The 21,123-nt window shown below is 57.3% G+C and overlaps 2 protein-coding genes across 20 annotated transcripts in view; one reads left to right on the forward strand and one right to left on the reverse strand.

The window, feature by feature from the left end:
* DGKD (diacylglycerol kinase delta) overlaps positions 1 to 14,410 on the forward strand; it is a 118,456-nt gene extending 104,046 nt beyond the window's left edge. For 6 of the 7 annotated variants that reach the window (XM_021075023.1, XM_021075026.1, XM_021075028.1 and 3 more), the window contains 8 exons: positions 235 to 369; positions 652 to 803; positions 1,733 to 1,844; positions 1,929 to 2,021; positions 2,928 to 3,047; positions 10,673 to 10,790; positions 11,873 to 12,003; positions 12,639 to 14,410. In XM_021075023.1, the coding sequence (XP_020930682.1) occupies positions 235 to 369; positions 652 to 803; positions 1,733 to 1,844; positions 1,929 to 2,021; positions 2,928 to 3,047; positions 10,673 to 10,790; positions 11,873 to 12,003; positions 12,639 to 12,728 (951 nt within the window). In that variant the 3' untranslated portion in view covers positions 12,729 to 14,410. The remainder of the gene's footprint in view (positions 1 to 234; positions 370 to 651; positions 804 to 1,732; positions 1,845 to 1,928; positions 2,022 to 2,927; positions 3,048 to 10,672; positions 10,791 to 11,872; positions 12,004 to 12,638) is intronic. The other variant, XM_021075024.1, reaches the window with a different exon arrangement.
* The window catches only part of USP40 (ubiquitin specific peptidase 40), an 82,033-nt gene continuing 78,346 nt past the window's right edge, over positions 17,437 to 21,123 (reverse strand). For 8 of the 13 annotated variants that reach the window (XR_002339427.1, XR_002339423.1, XR_002339429.1 and 5 more), the window contains 2 exons: positions 20,329 to 20,423; positions 17,437 to 19,198 (listed from right to left, as the gene is read on the reverse strand). Coding sequence is in view for 6 of the 13 variants with exons in the window: in XM_021076207.1 (XP_020931866.1) it covers positions 19,087 to 19,198; positions 20,329 to 20,423 (207 nt within the window). In the remaining 7 variants the exon portion in view is untranslated. Of the gene's footprint in view, positions 19,199 to 20,322; positions 20,476 to 21,123 lie in introns of those variants that run through there. The other 5 variants (XR_002339426.1, XR_002339428.1, XR_002339425.1 and 2 more) reach the window with 4 other exon arrangements.

Consider the following 21,123-nt stretch of genomic DNA (forward strand, 5'->3'; position numbering starts at 1 on the left):
CCAGTTGGGCCTGGTGCAGGTGTCTGAGCGGCAGGTGGCCCTCTCGGGGATCACAGAGCCGGGGCGGGGCTGGCAGGGGCGGGGATGCTCTGACCGCAGTGGTCATGGGTGTGGGGCCAGCCCCGGGGTCCACCGGCCTGCGCAGGGCTGTGGAGGGCAGGACGGTGCTGAGACAGCACTTGAAGGCTCCTGGCTGAGCTTGGTGCACGAGTAACAGCTCTGGTGTTTGCTCAGTGTCGCACGGTGAAGATTTCCATCCTGGGGGATGAGGGCGTACCTGTGCAGGTGGACGGAGAGGCCTGGATCCAGCCCCCGGGCTACATTCGGATTATCCACAAGAACCGGGCACAGACACTCACCAGGGACCGGGTAAGACGGCTGCCTGCAGGCCCAGGAGAAGGTCTGGGGGCTCGGCTGTGGGTGCACCTGTGCCCCTTCTATGGGAAGACCTGGGGTCTTTTAACGTTTTGTTCCAGGAATGTACTGATTACTCTTTTTAGATACAAAGATGAAGTGAACAGGGCTGTGATTTGGGGGGCCTTTCCCTCCCCTCCGGTGTAGAAAGGCAATCCTCTCCCTTTCTAGCGGCTCTCCCGCTAGTGCCCTGGCGGTGTTCGTTGTCAGGAGCGTGACCCTGACTTTGCGCCCTAGGCCTTCGAGAGCACCCTGAAGTCCTGGGAGGACAAGCAGAAGTGTGAGCTGCCCCGGCCTCCGTCTTTCTCTCTGCACCCGGAGACCCTGTCGGAGGAGGAGGCCACCCAGATGGACCAGTTCGGGAGGGCGGCAGGCGCCCTCATCCACAGGTGCGGGCACACCTGCCTTCGCGGACGCTCCTCCTGCCAGAGGCCCAGCTGGTGGGGGGGCCGCAGGTGTGGCGCCCCCTCCCAGAGGCGCGCGCCTGGCTGCCTCGCCAGCAGGGCCCGGCGGGGTCCCTGCTTGCCCTGGCTTCCTTGTTCTCACTGGTTGTCTTTCAGAGATGACTCGGAGTTTCTGTAGGTGGAAGCTTCAAACCCACAGGCTGAGATTTTCAGCGCCAGCTCAGACTTTAAACCTGTGCTGGATTCCTAAGAGCAGTTCACTCACTGCCTCCTTTACTTTTCCCGGAGAGCAGGTTTGTTATTAAGAAGCAAACCTTACAGTTATTGTAAAAAACAGACGACAACAGCCAAGGGCATTTTCTTCTCTTACTCAGCCTCCCGGCGCCGCGGGAACCTTCCGGCCCGGTGGTCACCGCCCTGCCCCCGTCCACTCTCTCCACCTGCTCGCTGTGTTCACCCACCTCACTCCGCATGGTCCCTTCAGGCTGGTGACCTGTGCCCTCTCGTTGCCACTTCCAGTGATCCCCTTCAGCCGCTCGGGGTTCTGCCTTCGGACCGTCCTTCCCTCCCTGCCTCCCTCCCCGCGCCGAGGCCCCGCCGGCCTGGTGCTCTACCGCCGGCGTCTCCTGGCTGCTCCTCCTCTGCCTTCTGCTGCTTCCCCGCTTGCTCTTTACAAGCAAGTCTAAGGCTCATCCGGGCATTTACCTCCCTGGTTGAGTTTTTAGAAAACCTTGGGATTTTGTCCTCCGATTTCTCATTGAAGGCGTCCTCTGCCATCGGCCAGGGAGTGGCAGGCACGGTCATCCTAGCGGAGTCGTGGTCTTGTCGGCCCCCTGGGTGGACCCTGGGCCTGTTCAAGCGCGGCGACGGCCAGGCTGCCGCTCTCCGTCTGACCAGCGCGTGTCTCTCTCCAGTATCCGCGAGATAGCGCAGTCCCACCGGGACGTGGAGCAGGAGCTCGCCCACGCCGTCAACGCCAGCTCCAAGTCCATGGACCGAGTGTACGGCAAGCCCAGAGCCGCAGAGGTGCCTGCGCTTTTCCCGTCTTGCTCACCCTCGCTCACGCAGCCCTCGGGCCGTCCGCATGGTGTCTGTTCTGGTTCCTCTCAGGGGCTGAGCTGCAGCTTCGTCCTGGACATGGTGAATAACGTCAGGGCTCTGCGCAGCGAGACGGAGCTGCTGCTGGCGGGCAAGCTGGCGCTGGTAAGCGGGGGCCGGCTCGCTGGGTGCACAGAGGGCAGCTCGCCCGAGTCCAGGGTCCTGGCCTTGAGAATTAGACCCCGCGTCGGAGGGGCCTCGGAGGCCACCTCCGCTGGCCCTCTGGCCGCACCTCCCCGGGGCCTCTCCAGGGCGTCCGACACTCGCAGATGGGACCTCCTGTGTTGTAGACCGAGCTCTGCCTTAGACCCCACGGCGTGTGGTCGTGCACCCTGTTCTCAACACGCAGAGCTGGTCGCCCTGCCTCCCTCGGCCCTGCGAACCTGGCTGATGAGTCAGCCCTGGGCAGGCATGCAGCTGGGGCTTTGCGGAATCACAGACGCTAGGACAGGGCCTCGCCGCCTCCTGGTTTAAAGAAAAGGATGTGGAAGGTCGGGGGGCCACGCTAACGCCCCACGCTGCCGAGCCACCCCAGGAGTCCAGGTGCACTCGCTCTGCTCTTGCTCCTGAGCACCGTGCTGCCCGGACACGGTCTGCTGCTCCGCCTGCGGCCTTGCACGCGTCCTGGGCTCCGGTGCAGGGGTCTGGCCCCCCCTTTCAGAGAGAGGGTCCCAAGGAAGCCGGAAGAGATGACCTGTCTGCCCTGCCGATGGCGGTTTGCGGACAAGCTTCGTTTGCCCCGTGGTTTTCGAGAGGCGAGTTCAGGTCTCTCACTTGACATACTTACAAGGGGAGGTTCTGATTCAGGCCCTCAGCTCGTGCTCTGCGACTCGGTTTGGTTGGAAGTGTTGAGAGGAGTTCTCTGAGGGGACAGCAGGTGGGAGCTGGGTGGGTCCTCCTGCAGCAGGAGAGGCAGCAGGGAGGGCAGACCTCACCTGCGGGTGGGGCCGTCCGGCTCGGCTCCTCCGTGCGCATGACCGGCCGTGTCTCTTCCCTCCCTGCCTGGAGCAGCAGTTGGATCCCCCTCAGAAGGAGCGACTCACGGCCGCCCTCGCCGAGATGGACCAGCAGCTCCGGAAGCTGGCAGATACCCCCTGGCTCTGCCAGCCCGTGGAGCCTGGGGATGAAGAGGTACGTGGTCACAGGGCTTGTGCGTGTGCCCCAGGACAGTGGCTCTCCCTGCAGAGCCTGAATTCGAGCGCTCTGTGCAGCTTCGGGATAGAGGTGGCGCCGGTCTGGCTTCCTCCACTTCTCTGTCAGAATGCCCTTCAGCTGGTAGGAAGGAGTTGGGGATGGGTAGAGAGAATGACCCGTGATGACCTGGGCACCAGTGGCCCTAGGAACAGAATTGTGTGGCTGGCCAGGAGGTAGAAAGAAGGCTGAGCCCAGCCCCGCTCTGTGCCCCCCAGCGTGGGGGCACGTCGACTGGTTCAAGGGCAACTTCCCGGGAGTTGGTTGTCGGCAGGGACAGAGTCGGCGTGTTCCACTCACACCTGCATTTTCCCATTATGTGTATTTAGAGACCCGAGCTCGCGCAGGTCCTCAAACTGGGACAGCAGGTAGGACCCTGGATGTGTGTGCTGCAGGGGTGGTGCCTCCCGCAGCAGGAGAGGTGCTTGTTGGCTGGTCGGTTTTTGTGGGCAGCACCTGGACAAAGGCAAACCCCAGATGGCCTTCTCAAGGGTCAGAGTCTCACAAATAAAGAACTGCTAGACATTAATCGCTGGGCACCCCTGCCTCCAGCCTCGATTGTTAGAACCTGTGGGCGGCGCTATGGTGCGGGCCCAGCGGGCCGAGTTCTCATCTTGAACATGCAGGCGATTGTTGACGAATGCAAACCCCACGAGGAAGACTGACTCCTAGGCCTTCCAGCTAAGAAATGAAACCCGACAACCGAAGGATGAGGACATTTCGACCTAGAAGGCCAGGCCAGGCTCATCAAAATTTGTTAGATGCTTATGAATATGATAAGAATTTCATTTAAAAGAAAATTACCAAAATAATAATATAGGAGTTCCTGTCGTGGCGCAGTGGTTAACGAATCCGACCAGGAACCATGAGGTTGTGGGTTCGATCCCTGGCCTTGCTCAGTGGGTTAAGGATCTGGCGTGGCTGTGAGCTGTGGTGTAGGTCACAGATGCAGCTCGGATCCCATGTTGCTGTGGCTCTGGTGTAGGCTGGCGGCTACAGCTCCGATTCGACCCCTAGCCTGGGAACCTCCATGTGCCACGGGCGCGGCCCTAGAAAAGACAAAAAAATGAAATAAAATAAAAAAATAATATATGAAATGTTCAACAACTGTAGCAGTAACCTAGCGCCTATGATTCCAGATGAAATTATCAAAGCCCATGAGGTGTGGGTGGGGCGGGTGGGGAGGCAGGGGAGAGGATGTGGACGGAGGAGCCAGAGCACGTTGAGTTTCTCCTCGTCCACTGTGAAGTGGGCGAAGCTTTAAAAAAGTTCTGGACTTTGGTAATTAGGCAAGTATAGACTCAGCTGTGTTTTAAAAACTTGAAGGTACTTTTAAAGGTAGTTTCTAGTAAGATTGAAAAGGTTTATGACTTTCTGAATCCATACAAAAGACAAAAACAAAACGTAATCTGTATTGTAGAAGAAAATAAATGAACTAGTAAAGACGGAACAAGTAGCATAAAGTTAATAGAGGAGTTTCTGTCGTGCCACAGCAGAAATGAATCTGACTAGGGACCATGGGGTTTCGGGTTCGATCCCTGGCCTCGCTTAGTGGGTTAAGGATCCGGCATTGCCCTGAGCTGTGGTGTAGGTGGCAGACGTGGTTTGGATCTGGCGTTGCTGTGGCTGTGGCGTAGGCCAGTGGCTACAGCTCCAATTGAACCCCTAGTCTGGGAACCTCCATATGCTTCAGGTGTGGCCCTAAAAAAAAAAAAAAAAAAAAAGACAATAGAAAACCATCTAGCTAGCCCTCTTAAAAGCAAATTATTCTAAGAATGTATTAAAAAAAGAAATTTAGCAAGATACTGATCATAGGAACCCAGTTTTCTCTTCCATGCTCTCAATAAAGAATGATGATCCAGAAAGACTAAAAGTAGAACAATTTCAAGAAAACACAACAAAAGATCCAAAGTAACAGTATTAATGTAAAAATAGAATTTCAGGAGTTCCCATCGTGGCTCAGCAGAAATGAATCTGACTAGTATCCATGAGGATGCAGGTTCAATCCCTGGCCTCACTCAGTGGGTTAAGGATCTAGTGTTGCCGTGAGCTGTGGTGTAGGTTGCAGACGCAGCTCAGATCTGGCATTACTATGGCTGTGGCAGAGGCCAGCGGCTATGGCTCCGATTCCACCCCTAGCCTGGGAACCTCCATGTGCCGTGGGTGTGGCCCTAAAAAGGAAAAAAAAAAAAAAAAAAAAAAAAAGAATTTCATACCTAAGGCAACAAATGACAAAAAGAGGATCGTTTTATATTGGTAAAATATAACGGCCATATTATATTGTATTATTTTGAGGTAAACTGAAGATTATAATCCTGTTAAAATTATGTGATAATATGGCATTTCAGTGATTTACCTAAAAGTAGGTGCATCTAAACATTGTGATCATAGTACGTGTAAATAGACCGCACTCTCCGGCTGAAACTCAGGACTGTGTTGAATAGAAACTCCAGGTTTAGCAGTGCTATTTATAGCATTTATGTGTTACATAAGAGCAACGCTCCAAATAAAGCTTGAAAGTGATAGTGTGGAAAGTATATCCCAGACAAGTAGACTTGAAAATAATAAGAATCACTAACGTTCTTTAAATCATGGTAAAGCCTATCTGCACCCAATAACATAGCCTCAAAAAAATAAAGCAAAAATGCACAAAACCGCAAGGATAAATTGAGATCTCTGTGTTCACGGTCAGAGGGTTCAGTAGTAATTGACAGGACAGGACCCTGAAGCAAAAAACAAAAAAACACGCCAGTAATGACTTGGTGACGTACATAATACAACTGCATACAAGGTGCATTTATAAAAACTGACCACCTGTTGGGCCATACAGCAAATCTCCACAAATTTCAAAGGATTGGTAACGTACAAACCACTTACTTTGAACACAGGGAAATTAAGTTAAAAATCAGTGACAAAAAGTTAGGAAAAAAATCCCACACAGTAAGTAATACACAGTGTCAGAAACCAAATTTTATCGTGTGAGCTGTCACCGTCAGTCTGATTGCACAAAATAAACTATCGCAACATCTGACAAAGAAAGTTGAAAGAATATGTATGGGGACTATGTATACAGATATAGATTGTGTTTCTCTATAGCGAGAATTTTCTCCTCTGTAAAGAGGGCGTATGCTTGCGTCTCTTTTGCTCACAGAGCATTTTTAGAATCAGATCACATTGTAAACTGGCACTCCCGACAATATGAAACTCTTTGTTATTATAAAAATTGAGGGAAAGAGTTTAGAAACAGTTAAGCACTTGAGAGAGAAATTTTATTTCTCTTGAAAATAATAAACAAAATTGACTTCATCTTCCGAGTAATTTATTTTACTTTCATTAAAGTACCAGCCCGCTATGGATGGGGAGTTTTAAAGCCGATTCTTTCCAAGAGTAGCTTGAGCAGCACAGCTCAGGCTGCAAGGAGAAGCTCAGGAAGTCAGGGTGTGACCCGTGCTGCGTGTGATTCCAGCGGCCTGTGGTGGGTACCAGCTGCCTCCACACAGATTCCTCGGTGAAGACGGAGGGAGGGCAGTGAAGCAGCCGCTGCAGTGGGAGGCGTGCAGCCTGGGCCCAGTTGCAGGATGACCAGCTGCTCGGGTTATTTGGGACTGCCAGGCCTTAGTACTAGAAAGCCCACGTTACAGGGATTGCGCCTCCAAAGCTTTAAACCTAAAAGTGTTTTCAAAACAGATACCACTAGGTGCTGTGCAGCCACCATGAAAGCAAACGCAAACCACCACGAGTGCTCCCCGGGTGTCAGGCTACCCCATCAACCCGCTGAGCCGCGTCGGGGTGGCCCTGGTTTCCAGGGTTCCTAGATGTGGGCTGGTGGGGTGGAGCACACGTTAGTTCTGGGTGTAGTTGGTGGGAAGTAGTACCAGTGGCAAAACCAGACGCCCTGTGGAGGCAGCTGGGGCTGTGTTCCTGCAGGTATTCTCCCCGCGGGACCTGAGGCCAGAAGCGATAGCTGGGGGTCCCGGAGTGAAGGGAAAAACCACACCAGCTCCTGGCTTCTCCGGCCAGCACTGCCTGTGCTCCAGCTCGGTGCTCCGGCCCTCGGGGACTCAGGCTCCCCCACCTGTGCCAGGACCGAGGAGGGGGTGAAGTACGAAGGGCAAAGGGCACTTGGCCTTGGAGCCAGCGCCTTCCTCCTGGCATACAAACACGAAAGTCATTTGGTGGGAAACCAAGAAAGGGATCTTTGATCTAGCTCTTTGCAAGTCAAATAAACCGCCCCTGGCAAATACCATCAGGGGAAAATGAGCAGAAGGTGAGAAGAGAAGGTAACCGCAGACTTGAGCCTTAAGCCGTTACACAGAGATGCCAGTACATCCGAAAGTCTTGATGAAAGCGATTTTTCAGAAAAATCTAAATCACACAAATTGAAATCTGAAGATATTTAAAAAGGAATAGACACATAACAACTTGAACAAAAAATTTTACTTCTAAAGAAGAAATGCGAAATACATAATTTCCATATATAGGAAACAGTGTCAAAGCTAGAAACAGATGGACCTTGCCCCCGTTTTTTAAAAAATTGTGATAAAACAATTTATTATCTTCGTCATTTTTAAGTGTACAATTCAAGTAGCATTGAGGATATTTGCATTGTTAGGAAACACATCTCCAGAACTTGCCTCCTTTTTTTTTAAAACCAACATATAGGATTCCAAAATTCAGTATTATCAGTAGATCTATAAAAGTTATTTTTCTTTAAATAGTTGATAGGTTTCTTTGTAAAAAATTCTAGCTGGAATGTGTAGGGTTACAAGGCCAGTTTGTGTCTTCTGGGGAAGCACATGAGATGGAGTCGGCAGCCCCGGGCCCATCTCCCTACCTCTGCACACTGAGCAGCACGCTTAGACTCGGCAGGGAGACACCTGTTGGAGCCGGAATGTGAGCTGTCTGTACAGGTGAGGGGATGAGGAGGAGAGAGGGAGCCCCAAGAGCTCGGGTGCCTCTGCTGATTCAGACTGACCTGGAACAGCTGGGGAGATGGGCTGTGAAGCGCCTCTCAGAGCCGAGTGGATGCTTGTCAGTGGGGTCAGGTGTGGTCGCAGGGCCCTGACGATGTTTTCAGGATTCAGGATGTTCTTGTCTCTTTGAGTTGCACACTGAAGTACTTACGGCTGGGGTAATTTGGGGTCTGAAACTTGCTTTTAAAGGGTGGAGGAGCTGGAATAAGACAACATGTTGATAATCTGCCTCATTCTCTTAGTGTCCCTGTCTTACCAGTGGAACATATCCATATTTAAAAAGCTAGATACAAATTTATTTATTTTATTTATTTTTTTGTCTTTTTGCCATTTTCTTGGGCCGCTCCTACGGCATATGGAAGTTCCCAGGCTAGGGGTCCAATCGGAGCTGTAGCCACCGGCCTACACCAGAGCCACAGCAACGCGGGATCCGAGCCGTGTCTGCGACCCACATCACAGTTCACGGCAACGCCGGATCCTCAACCCACTGAGCGAGGCCAGGGATCGAACCCGCAACCTCATGGTTCCTAGTAGGATTCGTTAACCACTGAGCCACGGTGAGAACACCATAGATACAAATTTAAAGTTCATGTTTGCCTTAAAAATATTATAGCGTCGGGAATAGGATTTTGTTTGGCTCACGGAGCGTATCTGCCTCGCACCGCGGTCGCCCCTCCTGCAGGAGGTGCTGGGGCGGGGCGGGGGGCGCTTGTCTTGGGCCTGAAGACGGTCACCTGGGAACTAAAGGTCTTCCACGGAGCAGCTGAGTTAGAACCGATACTGGATGATTTTGCCAAGTAAGCGACGTTTCTAAGAAAAGTTTCCTGAGTACTTTTCAGTCACTGACTAGAAAACAGCATTTCTAAAGGGTCTCTTTCCTGGTAGAAAATTTAGCAAAACATAAATGCCTTTGGTAAGAAATCCACCAAGACGACCCTGCACGGGACGGGTGGGGGGGATGCAGCCTCCCGACAGACGGGTGTGCAGGTGTTTGTCATCGCCGAGCCCCAGGTTGGGTGCAGCCCCAGTGACAGTCCCCGTGGGTTTTTTCAGTGTGACTACATGTCCCCATCAGATCTGAAAGTGTGTCATACAGCTGCCAAGTCTAAGCCTGCTGCTCAGTGTGCGGGTGTAGGGAGACAGGGCCCGGGGCAGAATCCAGGCCAGCGGAGCGAGAAGAAATTGGCACACTTGAAAAATGAGGGAATTAAGCTTTACTTGCGAACATGATCAACACGGGTTTGTTTGTTTTTTTTTTTTTTTTTTGTCTTTTGTCTTTTTGTCGTTGCTGTTGTTGTTGTTGTTGTTGTTGTTGCTATTTCTTGGGCCGCTCCCGCGGCATATGGAGGTTCCCAGGCTAGGGGTTGAACCGGAGCTGTAGCCACTGGCCTACCCCAGAGCCACAGCAACGCGGGATCCGAGCCGCGTCTGCAACCTACACCACAGCTCACGGCAACGCCGGATCGTTAACCCACTGAGCAAGGGCAGGGACCGAACCCGCAACCTCATGGTTCCTAGTCGGATTCGTTAACCACTGCGCCATGACGGGAACTCCAACACGTGTTTTTGTGTGCGTGTGAGCTTTTTTTCACTGTGGATCCCTGCCCCAGCTTCTGTGAGAAACGTCAGAAGGTCCAAAGTGATGGTTCTGCTTGTGCCTTGGATGGCTCTTTGGGGAGGGGAGGTGCCTGCTGAGCAAGGGCTGTGTCCCCATGTCCCGCTCACTGCCCTGCCTCCACGATTCTGCCTTGGGGAGCAGATCCTTAGCGAAGTGTGCAAAGTGCAGAAAAAGCTTTATTTAGAAAGATACTTGTAGTGCTGAGAGTCAGAACCTGCCAGTGCAATGATTGGCTAAATAACTTTCTAACTAATCTTGCTGTAGTGGTCCTGATATTGAAATAATATTTGCAGTTTTTAAATCACATGAGAAATTAACATTGTACAATGAAAAAAATAGAACATGAAAATAGTCACTGTGTTGCCACTGTGACACCGCTTTGAAAAGGCCTTAAAAATCCACACTAGGCGTTCATGCTGTGGCGCAGTGGGTTGAGAATCCAGCTGTCACAGCTAAGGGTCCCTGCAGAGGCATGGGTTCCACCCCTGGCCCGGCACACTGGGTTGTGGGATCCGGCGATGCTGCAGCTGTGGTTAGGATTCACTCCCTGGCCTGAGAACTTCCATGTGCTACAGGGGCAGCCATAAAGAAAGAAAGAAGAATCAAATACAAGCTGAAAGTCAAGGAAAACCCTGAGACTGTTAAAACAGGGAAGAATGCATCTTGTTTTTTCTCTTTTGTCATTTTAGGGCCGCACCCGCGGCACATGGATGTTCCCAGGCTAGGGGTCCAGTCGGAGCTGTTGCTGCCGGCCTACACCACAGCTGACAGCAACACCAGATCCCTAACCCACTTAGTGAGGCCAGGGATTGAACCCGCGACCTCATGGTTCCTAATCAGATTCGTTTCCCTTGCGCCACGACAGGAACTCTGAACAGTGCATCTTTCTTAGCCTTGCGCCTCCCCGGTCTGGGTGTGGCTGGGGTCTTGGTAAGTCGGGGTCTGATGCTTGGCGTTTTTCGCTTCCCCCACAGAACGTGATGCTGGATCTGTCCAAGCGCAGCCGCAGCGGTAAATTCCGCCTGGTGACCAAGTTTAAGAAGGAGAAGAACAACAAGAACAGAGAGGCTCGCAGCAGCCTGGGAGCCCCGGGTACCTGCCCCCGCTGCTCTCCTGGCGCCCGGGCTGTGCTTTCTCCTTGGGCCGCGTGCACGTCCCCGTCGTCCCGGGGCCACGGCCTCTGGTCACGGCCTGCGCCGAGTCGTCTGTGGCTATAGACCCCCCCACCCCCGGCTTTCCTGCTGCGTGGGGGACTGACCGTTGTCCCCCCACTGCCCCAGACTTGCTCCCCGTGCAGATTCTGGGTGACAGGCCACTGAGCCACCTGCTGGCACTAGGCAGGGTGCAAGGTGGGGAGGGGACAGCAGAGGTGACAAGGCACTCAGAGACACAGAGTTCACACTCAGGCCACACACTGGGCCTCTGGGCCTGCTTTCTCCGAGGGGCTGCTGATCTCTGATTAATTGATCCACTGATCAAGACCCCTGCGCCGGGAACCTGGGCTGCCCGTGGTTGTGGGCCAGGAAATCAATAGAGAATGGCAGTAAAGGACGTTTTTCCTTAGGGGCAGTAACTGGGGCTTAGAACCTCCATCCAGTGTCGGCCCTGAGCCCGGCTGCCCCCAGGCGCTCAGGTGCCAGGCCCAGGCCTGGATTTGGGGGTGGTGGTTGCTGCCGGTCAGGGTGGCTCCCTGAGATTTTTCTTCTTTGCATGTTTGTCCAGAAATTGGTTTCTCTGAATGATGGTGGCTCTGGCTCCTGTCTCCCTTCCTGCTCTGGGCCAGACCCTCTAGAAGGAAGAGGAAAGCGGCCTTGGCTGCAGTCGACGCCCTTCTGGGACCGGAGGCTGCCAGCCTGCCTGGCACCTGGCGGGAACAGACTGTGGCGCCTGCTGTCACTGACGCTGAGGGCCGGCCGCTCCCTCCTCCTCCTGCACAGCCTGGGGCGGCGCCTGGGGCCGGGTGGTGGGCGCCTGCTGCTGGGTGACTCGGGGTGCCGCTGGCTGGTTATCTTGGGGTGCTTGCTGCTGGGTGACTTGGGCTGCTGCTTGCTGGTGTGTCTGGGGCGCTGGTGGCAAGGGCCACTTGGGGCGCTGCTTCGGGGCGTCTCGGCCGCCGCCTGCCTCGCGCTGGGCTCGGGGCACTCACTGCACTCGTGCTTTTCCGTCTCCGACAGTTCACCTCTGGGGCACAGAGGAGGTTGCTGCCTGGCTGGAGCACCTCAGTCTCTGTGAGTATAAGGACATCTTCACGCGGCACGACATCCGGGGCTCCGAGCTCCTGCATCTGGAGCGGAGGGACCTCAAGGTACTTCCACAGCGTCTCCTGGGAGGGCACGCAGGTGCCCCCGCGGCCCCCCTCTTTCCCCGCCCCCTGACTTGACACGTCCCAGCATCAGGACTCTCCTCACCGTGTCCCTCCGACTCGGGCTGACGCGCGGCGGCCCCCAGCCGCCACCTCGCCGCCGCCGCCACGGCCGGACCACGCAGGCGCAGAGGGGAGCCTGGCACAGCCTGGTTGGGCCGAGAACCGCTTTGACGTCAGAGGCCCGGGGTGGGGTGGGCACAGCCCTGTGCTGGTCACGCGCACGCTCTCTGATGACAGTCGTCTGGGTGTAAGGGGTCCTTGTCTGGGGGACAGTTAGCATCGTTTGTCCCCACGCTGCTCGCCACGTGGCGCCCCTCCTGCTCCCGGGTGGCCGACCCCGAGACGTGAGAGGCCACGCGGGGGTCAGGACAGTGGCGCTGTTGGGGGCTGCATCCACTCGCTGCCAGGCCTGTGTCCGTCCGTCTTGGTCCGTGTGTCCTCGATGTCACGTTGGAGACCGGGTCCCGGGGGGACGTGGGCGCCCGCGCGGTGGCCGTTCGCTGTGCTGTCCCCGTCCGTCGCCCTCGCGAGTTGGGCCGCGTGCGCCCGGCCTCAGCGCTGTCCTCTCCCCGCAGGACCTCGGCGTGACCAAGGTGGGCCACATGAAGAGGATCCTGTGTGGCATCAAGGAGCTGAGCCGCAGCACCCCTGCCGCCGAGGCCTAGCCTCCGCGCTCTCGGCCTGCGTCCCCCGCGCCTCCCGCGCCTCCCGCGACTGAGCCGGCGCGGCCCGGCCCTTCTCATGGTGCTACTGCCCTGCCCGCGGCAGGAGGCCTCGGTCCCCGGGGCCGGCCGCCGCCACCGCCAACCTACGAGCCGCCGCCTCTGCTGGCCGCCCGCCGGCTCCGCGGAGGCCCCCGGGGAGCGCGGCCGCCTCACCCCGCTGCGCAGAGAACGGCGCTCGCCGCTGCCGCTGCCGCCGCCGCCGCGACCTTGGGGCCCGGAGCCCCCCGTCCCCGCTTCTCGCCGCCGCCTCCGCGCTGCGCGCGGGTGGAGCCCTCTGTGCCCGGGGCGGGGAGCCTGGCCTGTCGCCCCGTGGCCGCAGGGCTCTTGGCACGGGGCTGTGCTGCTGCGTGGCCGCGGCTTCCCGGGCGTCGCGGGGACGGGCAGCCGCTGTCTGCCTCCGGGAGTGGCTTCATCTCGAGTCCCGGGGAAAGCCGAGCCGGGCAGGGGCTCTGGATGACACCTCTGGTCCTCGCCGCCTTAGACTTTGTCCTTTCGTCCCCTGTCCCCTTCCACAGATGGCACGCCTCACAGGGACTGCCACCCAGCCCGGAAAGGGCTTCTGTAACCCAGCCCCTGGGTGTGGGGGGCTCGGCCGCGGACCCGAAGGGGAGGGTGCGCATCAGTGAGTGTCCGCAGGCCGCGCCATCCATGCAAGGGGACGGGGTGGCCCCTCACGGCCTCACAGCTGAGTGGCGTTTACCCGCCACTCGCTTTGCTCCCCGACAGCGACAGCGGGCCGGCCAGGCCCCTGCCATGTGGGGGGCTTCCCGACCCCGCCTTGTGCGTGCGGAGCCTGCCCGGGGCCCTGTCCCAGGCCGGTGTGTCCCGTGCAGTGGCCGTGCTGGGGACGGGGGGGGGGGGGGAGGGCCCCTGGGAGGTGAGACCAGGCTGTTGTGTGTCACTGTCCCGCCCGCCAGAGCAGCCGTGGTGGCTGGAGGGAGACTCCGGTCTACAGAGGTCACCCGACGTCACAGTGACCTCGCTGAAATCCCGGTACCAGAATGGGGTCTGCTCTGTGGCTTCAGGTGGGGGCACCCAGGGGTCTGAGGTTCCCCAGGTGCGACCGGACCTTGGGGACTCCGCCGAGAGGATGCGCGAAGGGGGCGGCGGCGGCGGCCACCAGGGCTGCCCCAGCCCTCGGCGCCCTGCTGGGGGAAGGCCTGAGGTTGAGGTGGAGCTGGGGTGGAAAATAACCTTGTCGGCCACCAGAGCAACACTGTTCCCGTGAAACCGTTTCTGAGTCTAGTGCGTTGGAGTGAGAGGAATGAGCACGAGCGTTGCATGAAGCCGCGTCGTTCAGGGCGGCGCCCCCTGCGCCTTGTGGTGTCTTCGTTGCTGCACGTGGGGCTGTCCCCCCGCCCCCCAAACCCCAACCGCCCTGTGGCTGGACGGCTGTCGCTCTGGGTCCACGGTCCTGTCAGTGTAGACCGCGGCAGGAAGGATCCCTGGAGGCTTGGCGAAAAGCTTTGTGCCCTCGGGTGGGGCTCCCCCTCGTATTTATGGTCTTAACTTATACAGAGCCCCCCGGGCCGCACCGCCTCCTGTATCGCTATGTACATATCCACATCTGGGGTTGTAAATACCTTGTTCTGTGTATAAATAAAACAAGCCTGTTTTTGATCTTCCGGTGTCAATTTCTTGTCATTTTTTGTGCTTTGATATGCAATATCAGTTACCAGAAACTCTCCAAACGGGATTCAGAATTATGTTTTTCAGCTGCTCTAAAAGAAGTAGGTTGATTGGTGGTGGCTCAAAAGTAAAGTGAAATGGATGCCATTGTGTTATTGAGAGTGCGGGTTCCAGGGCCTGTTGAATTAAAAAGGCAGCAAGGGGAGTTCCCGTTGTGGCTCAGTGGTTAACGAATCCGACTAGGAACCATGAGGTTGCAGGTTCGATCCCTGCCCTCGCTCAGTGGGTTAACGATCCGGCGTTGCCGTGAGCTGTGGTGTAGGTCGCAGACGCGGCTCAGATCCTGCGCTGCTGTGGCTCTGGTGTAGGCTGGCAGCTACAGCTCTGATTCCACCCCTAGCCTGGGAACCGCCATGTGCCATGGGCGCAGCTCAAGAAATGGCAAAAAGACAAAAAAGACCAAAAAAAAAAAAAAAAAGAATCCAGCAAGAAAGTGGGGCGGAGTAGCTTCTCGGCCTTGATCACAGGCAGCTTCAGCCCAGCCTGCTGAGGGCCTGGGCATCTGAGCTCATAGTCCAACCTAAATCTTTTACTTATTTATGTCTGTCTGTCTTTTAAGGACCCCACTAGAGGTTCCCAGGCTAGGAGTCCAATCAGAGCTGTAGCCGTCGGCCTATGTCACAGCCACAGCACCTCGGGATCTGAGCTGTCTGTGACCTACACCACAGCTCACGGCAATGCTGGATCCTTAACCCACTGAATGAGGCCAGGGATCCACTCTGCGTCCTCATGGATGCTAGTTGGTTTTGTTAACTGCTGAGTCATGATGGGACCTCCTCCTAAATCTTTTAAATATAACTGCAGACCAGAGCCCACCTACCTACTTGCTTATTTAGTCATTGTTCCTTTATCCAAGGGAACTGCCTCTCCAAACTCAAGGTCACTTTGTTGTTCCCCAGTTTTCAGGTGTGAGGGATCACAGAGCTGAAAACTGGGCAGGGAGGACACAAAAAGGCTTTGGGTGTGTAGGTTGCTTCTTTAAAAGCTCTTTTAGCTCTGCTGTGCTTAGCAGAGTCCCAGTTTTGTCCTGGTGGGCACCCTCCTCCCACATGAACATCCAGCATCAGGCCTCATGGTTACAGGATAGCTGCCACAGTTCCAGGTATCACATCAAAACAAGACCATGTGCAGGCTATGGTGTAGGTGAACAAGTGGACTGACTTTTCTGTGTCTCTTTTGCAGATGCCTTGGCTCCACTGATGCACACGCCCTGCCCCCCACGTCTGTCTAGAATTGCATCACATTCAGAACCAACCAGTGGGTGCAAAGGGAATGGGGCTGTGCCAGCGGTGGCGGATCACCATGCTGATGGCGAACACACTTATGTTGTTTTATGCCAGGCGCTGGCCTAAGTTGGGTTTTACACATATTAACTCATTCATTTCTCCTAACAGTCCCATGAGGTGGGTATCTGCGTTTTACAGGTGAGGACCCAGGCTCGGGTTCACAGCTTGTCCCGTGTCACACAGCAGCAAGTGGCGGGGACAAGAGCCGGGGCAGCTGAGTAGCAGAGATCACACCTCGAGTGCTGGCTTGTCCGGGTCCCAGGCCTGACACCCAGCCCAGCCTCCATGACAAGTGAGGAAACAGGGCCTCAGTCACATGCAGACGTCCCGGATGTGGTCTGTGCCCCGGGGGAGGGTGACAGTGCAGCCCAGCCTGGGTGCTGGCCTGGGAACAGTACCTGTAAAGAGCAGGAGCCCGGCCTCAGCCTTCACGGTTCTGATCAGAAAGCAAAAACGGACTGAAACTCAGAAACGAAAGCAGGCTGGGGACGGAAGCAGCTCAACCGTAAGCTCCTGAGCTCTCCAGGACAGGAAGTCGGTTGCTGCTGGACCCCACGCTGGGAACAAAATGCCGAGGTCACTTGGCTCCCAAGGCCCTCAGCCCCCTGGTCTCACTCTCGGGAGGAAAGTGCCCTGGTGTGGCCGCCACCACCACCACGGATGTCCCTGGGGGATGTGAGGGGCGCCACAGAGAGCAGGCCGGTCACCGGAGGGGCTGTCCCTGCTGGGGCTTTGTTTTCCAGATGTCCTTCTGCAGTCGCCACCCCTCAGTACTTTGGTTCCTGGTCTGATTGTTGTCATTTCAGCTGCTGTTGCTGAACTGTGAGGCGTTCCATCCACTGGGCCTAACTTGGACCTAGGCCGCGGGCAGGAGCTGCCATCTAGGCTGGAGAAGGGTGGGCAGCTGTGGCACCCTGGGCCACCTGCCCACAGAGGAGAACCCCCCACATGGCACAGAGCTGTGGCAGGGCAGGTGGGTCACCTGCTTAGAGGTGACGGGCATCAAGCCTGTGACTTTCGCAGGCACCTGGAAGGAGACACAGCGCGACAGGGTGTAACTGGGGGGGCTGCTGGTGGCCTCTGGCCCCAGGATGGGGGGCTTTGCTCGTCAGCCCAAGTGGGGACAGGGAGACGGCCCACTGGTGGGCGTGGGAGACGTCGCTTCCTTTAACTCGTGCATCACCCCCCTCCCTGAAGCACAGCGACTTTCCAGAACACCGGGGACCTGCGTCTTTTACTGACCGGCAGGACGGAGGACACAGCAGACACCGCATCCTCTGTCTGGATGGGTGAGCAGCCGCTTCTCGGTGCTTCTTAGCTGAGTCTACGCCGGGGAGAGCCCACACCTAGAGCTCTGGCTTTGGACCATCAGGAAATTCTTGTGCCCTCTCCCTGCTCTTTTTGCCAGAAAAAAAAGTCACAGTTGAATAAAGTTTTCTGCAACACAGCCACCACTGCCAGTTCTAGTTCCCTAGAAGGAAAAGAGAACCAGACCACTTCTGGTTTGTTCAAATACAATCATTCCCATGAGGCTGAACTTATCTGAAACCAAAACATACTTCTGTTATTTCTAAAGCAGCACTGAAGTGCTATTTCTAAATCTAAACCCCAGCAACTCAGCATCTGCAGGTACTTGGGAAAAAGGCCAGAATGTGAACACAGGGACAGGAAGCTACAAATTGAACCATTTATTTTTTAACAGAAACTTACAGCTCTCTCCCTGTGGCCCCACTCCAACCCTGAATTTTTTTTTTAGGGCCGCACCCCAGCATATGGAGGTTTCTAGGCTAGGGGTCAAATGCGAGCTGTACCCACTGGCCTACGCCACAGCCACAGCAACGCTGGATCTGAGCCGCATCTGTGACCTACACCACAGCTCATGGCAATGCCAGATCCTTGACCACTGAGCGAGGCCAGGGATCGAACCTGCATCCTCATGGATCCTAGTAAGATTCGTTTCCCATGAGCGATGACAGGCACTCCCCCAACCCAGAATTTTTTTAAGAGGGAAGGAAGGAGGGGAGCCAGCTGACAAGCAGAGGCCCCTGAGGCCTGGACACCACAAGGCACCTTGACCCGTGTTCCTCCTGGTAAGTGCCGCCCAGCGAGGTCTCTGGCTTTGGGCTTTTCGGTTATTACGTCTGTTTTATTACAGGGCAACGAAGGGCACGAGGGGCCCTGCCAGGTAACGTAAAAGGGACAGAACAGCTTCTAGGCCGCTGAAACGCTTACCGCGGGGCAGCCCGCAGCCCACCAGGCGCCTCCACCCCGCGCGGGTCTCCCGAGACGGATGCGAGGCTCCAGCGTTTGAGGCCCAGGACCCGCCGGAGTTCGACTTCTTACAACGCAGCTGCTTCTAGACAAATCGGTACCTAACCGGCAACCCAACCACTTCAGACGGACCACGGAGGAGATGAGAGCTCCTGTCAGTGGCTCTGACGGTGTCTGGAGGACAGAGGAGGAAAGCAGGTCGTTCATCCCGCGAGCGGCCACTCTGTCGCAGGGCCGCCCGCCAGCTCCCTGCGGCCGGATGCTTCGGCCTCTTCGCCGTCAGAGGTGCTGTTTTCAGCTCCCCGCTCGAGAGGCTGAGGAGCGCCCGTGGGAGTCAAGAGCGCCGGGTCACGAGAGGGCCAAGCAAGGGCTTCCTGGCGTCTTCTCAGAGTCTTGCTTCGACGGAGTGGGTCTGAGAACGTGACCGGCCTGTGTCCTCAGTCAGCGCGGCATCCCTGCCGATGCTGCATTTGCCACGAACCCACCGAAACCCCTGAAGTTAGCCAGCCAGGCGGCACCGGGTAGACTCGGGTCCCACTTCCTTTCCCCGCTGCGCAGAGCCAGGCCCTCGGCGCCCCCGCCGGCAGCACCCGCCGGAGGCGGCTTGACCTCGCAGGCCTCGCGGGGCTGCTCCCCCCAGAAAGAGGCGGCTTTAGACTCGGTGTGAACTCAAACCACAGGGGAACAGAAAACACGCCAGTTTACGTGGCAGGAGAGCCCGGCCAGCCCCGGCCGCCGAGGGAAGCGCGCGGGCAGGGGCGCCGGCCGTGGCTCTGTCAGAGGCGAGCAACACGCCGTGCCGTCCGCGGCTGCGAAACCGGCAATGTTCTCGGCCAAACGGCCGGGGTTGGCACCTGGAGGACGGCCAGTCAGTGCCGGCCCCGGGTGGATGCGCCGCGAAGCCGGTGACTGGTCACCTGCCTGGCCCAAGATGGCAGAGCCGGGGGTTGGAGTCGGTGTCGCACAGGCAGGGGCAGAGCCGCTCGCGGGAACAGGCCGGCGACCTGGAGCGAAGCTGAGGCCCCGCGTCCGGGCAGCACCGCCTGCCGACGCTATCGGAAACTCCCCACGCGGATGGAGAGAGAAGCTTCTGGTCCACGGGGCCGGGCAGGCATCTCTGCACCAGAGACGTTGTCGCTGCTCTGCACGCGAAGGGCTTCGTGGCTGCAGGGGACACAAAGGCGTCACGGAGTCTCATCCTGGACACTGAGGGCCCCACTGGGTGGGGGGGTTTGAAGTGACTCCAAATTTCATTCCAACTTTCAGGGTCAGGTCAGCATAGGCCACAGAGGTGCCCACTTGCAATTGTGACAGACATTTCCAAAGCCCCCTCGGGGGCCTCAGTTGACCCCCGCCCCAAGGCCAGCAGGTCTGACCGGGGCCTTCCCCTCCGCTGAGTGAAAACGTCTCACGGCAGTGCACCTTCCTGCACCTTCGCACACTCTCGGGTCCGAGACGCCCAGCTCTATCAACCGCCCAGGGTCCCACAGCCGGGGCACTCCACCTCCAGCCCAGCCTCTCTTGCTCCCCGCGCCAGCTGCCCCTGGCAGCTGAGGGCGTGTCTTGTGGTGTCACCACACCCGATGTGGCAGGTGGGAGGCGAGCGGGGGCTCCCTCAGGCGGGCAGACTGCTGAACGGCTGCTGCAGTAGCTCGGGTAAGAAAGGAAAGTCCACCAAGGCAGAGCAGAACGGGAAAGGCGGGCTCAGGACGCAACAGGGCCCCAGGAGGCTGGGAGTGGAGCCAGGAAGGATGCCCGTGGCACCCCTGGCGTGGCCTGTGTGGGGATAAGGACATGGACCATGGTGGCGGGAGCCAGGCCCAGGCATGTGTAGTTTGAAGTATCACTATTGGCGGAATGTTCCAGAAGATTCTGGTAGGTGTACATGGGCTGGAGGCTGCAGAGAGCTGGGCTGGGTACAGAAGAGGAGGGAGCAGGCCCACCCAGGTGAGGTGACTCGGGCAGAGCGAGTGAAGAGGACACTCGTGGGAAGATGGAAGGTGGGAACGCGGCCAAGCAAAGCCAGGGGCAGGGTCACGGGGTGAGCAGCCTGGCTGCCCGCCTGGAGGGGAGAGGGCTGACAGCAGGTGACAGCAAGGGGACACAGCTAGAGCAGGCAGCTCATATTCCAGACAACCAAGACCCGAGGGGAGGGCGGGCATCTGAAGGAAAAGCCCCAGAGACGGGGAGGCCGGGTGGGGAGGAGGGCAGGCAGGCTGAAGGAACAGGGCTCCCGGGGGCAGGGGACCGCGGCCTGGAGGTGGGGTGGGTCCCCCCGCAGGGAGGCTCCTCACCTTTGCTTCCTCCCCAGAGCGAGCAGTTCCTGTTGTCCTCTCCCGGCGTCATCTCCGTCTGTGCTGAAATCGTCGTCGTCTTCGAGCAGGAGGTTCTGCAGGTCAAAACAGGTAACGACAAGGTCCTCAGTCACTTTGAGCCTACATCTGAGAGAGGAGGGTGAACACCCGTCTGAGCGGGCGGCACGGGTACCCGAATTCACACGAGCCAGGTGGACGCTGACGTGAGGCACTCCAGCGCCTGATGAGGACAGACGGCAGGAAGGGCCTGAGGAGGGACACTGCTCTTCAGGCGTGTGGCCTCCACCTTGAAAAGCAAACGTCCCGCCGAGGGAGGGGGCGCGGAGACCACCACGGCCGGTCCCGCGGGCTGCTGCAGCGGCCGCCCCAGCTCCTCTGCCGGCCCCGACGCCTCTTGGTGGAGCCTTCCCAGGACTCAGCGGTGACGAGATTCTCAGCGAGGGTTAACTGATCAAAATGTTAACTCTGAGGACATGGGACTAGGAAGCAGCATGTGTGACACGTGACAAAAAAGCCACTCTGAGGCTCGCCAGACCCCCTGGTAGGGACTCCCGGCTTCCTGGCCACCTTCCCAAACGTGGATCTGGGAGCGTCGACGCTGGTCACAGGTGCTGTGAGCCTCGATGACCACGGCCCTGGCTGAAGGACCGCAGGAGGGCCCCCCGCCTCTCCTCTCGGGTGAGAAACACGCTGCGACAGATGGGCTAAACTCGGAGCTCCCGCCGTGGCTCAGCGGGTTAAGGATCCAGCACTGCCTCTGCAACGGTTTGAACC

This window comes from Sus scrofa, chromosome 15, assembly GCF_000003025.6.
Source record: "Sus scrofa isolate TJ Tabasco breed Duroc chromosome 15, Sscrofa11.1, whole genome shotgun sequence".
Lineage (NCBI taxonomy): Eukaryota > Metazoa > Chordata > Mammalia > Artiodactyla > Suidae > Sus > Sus scrofa.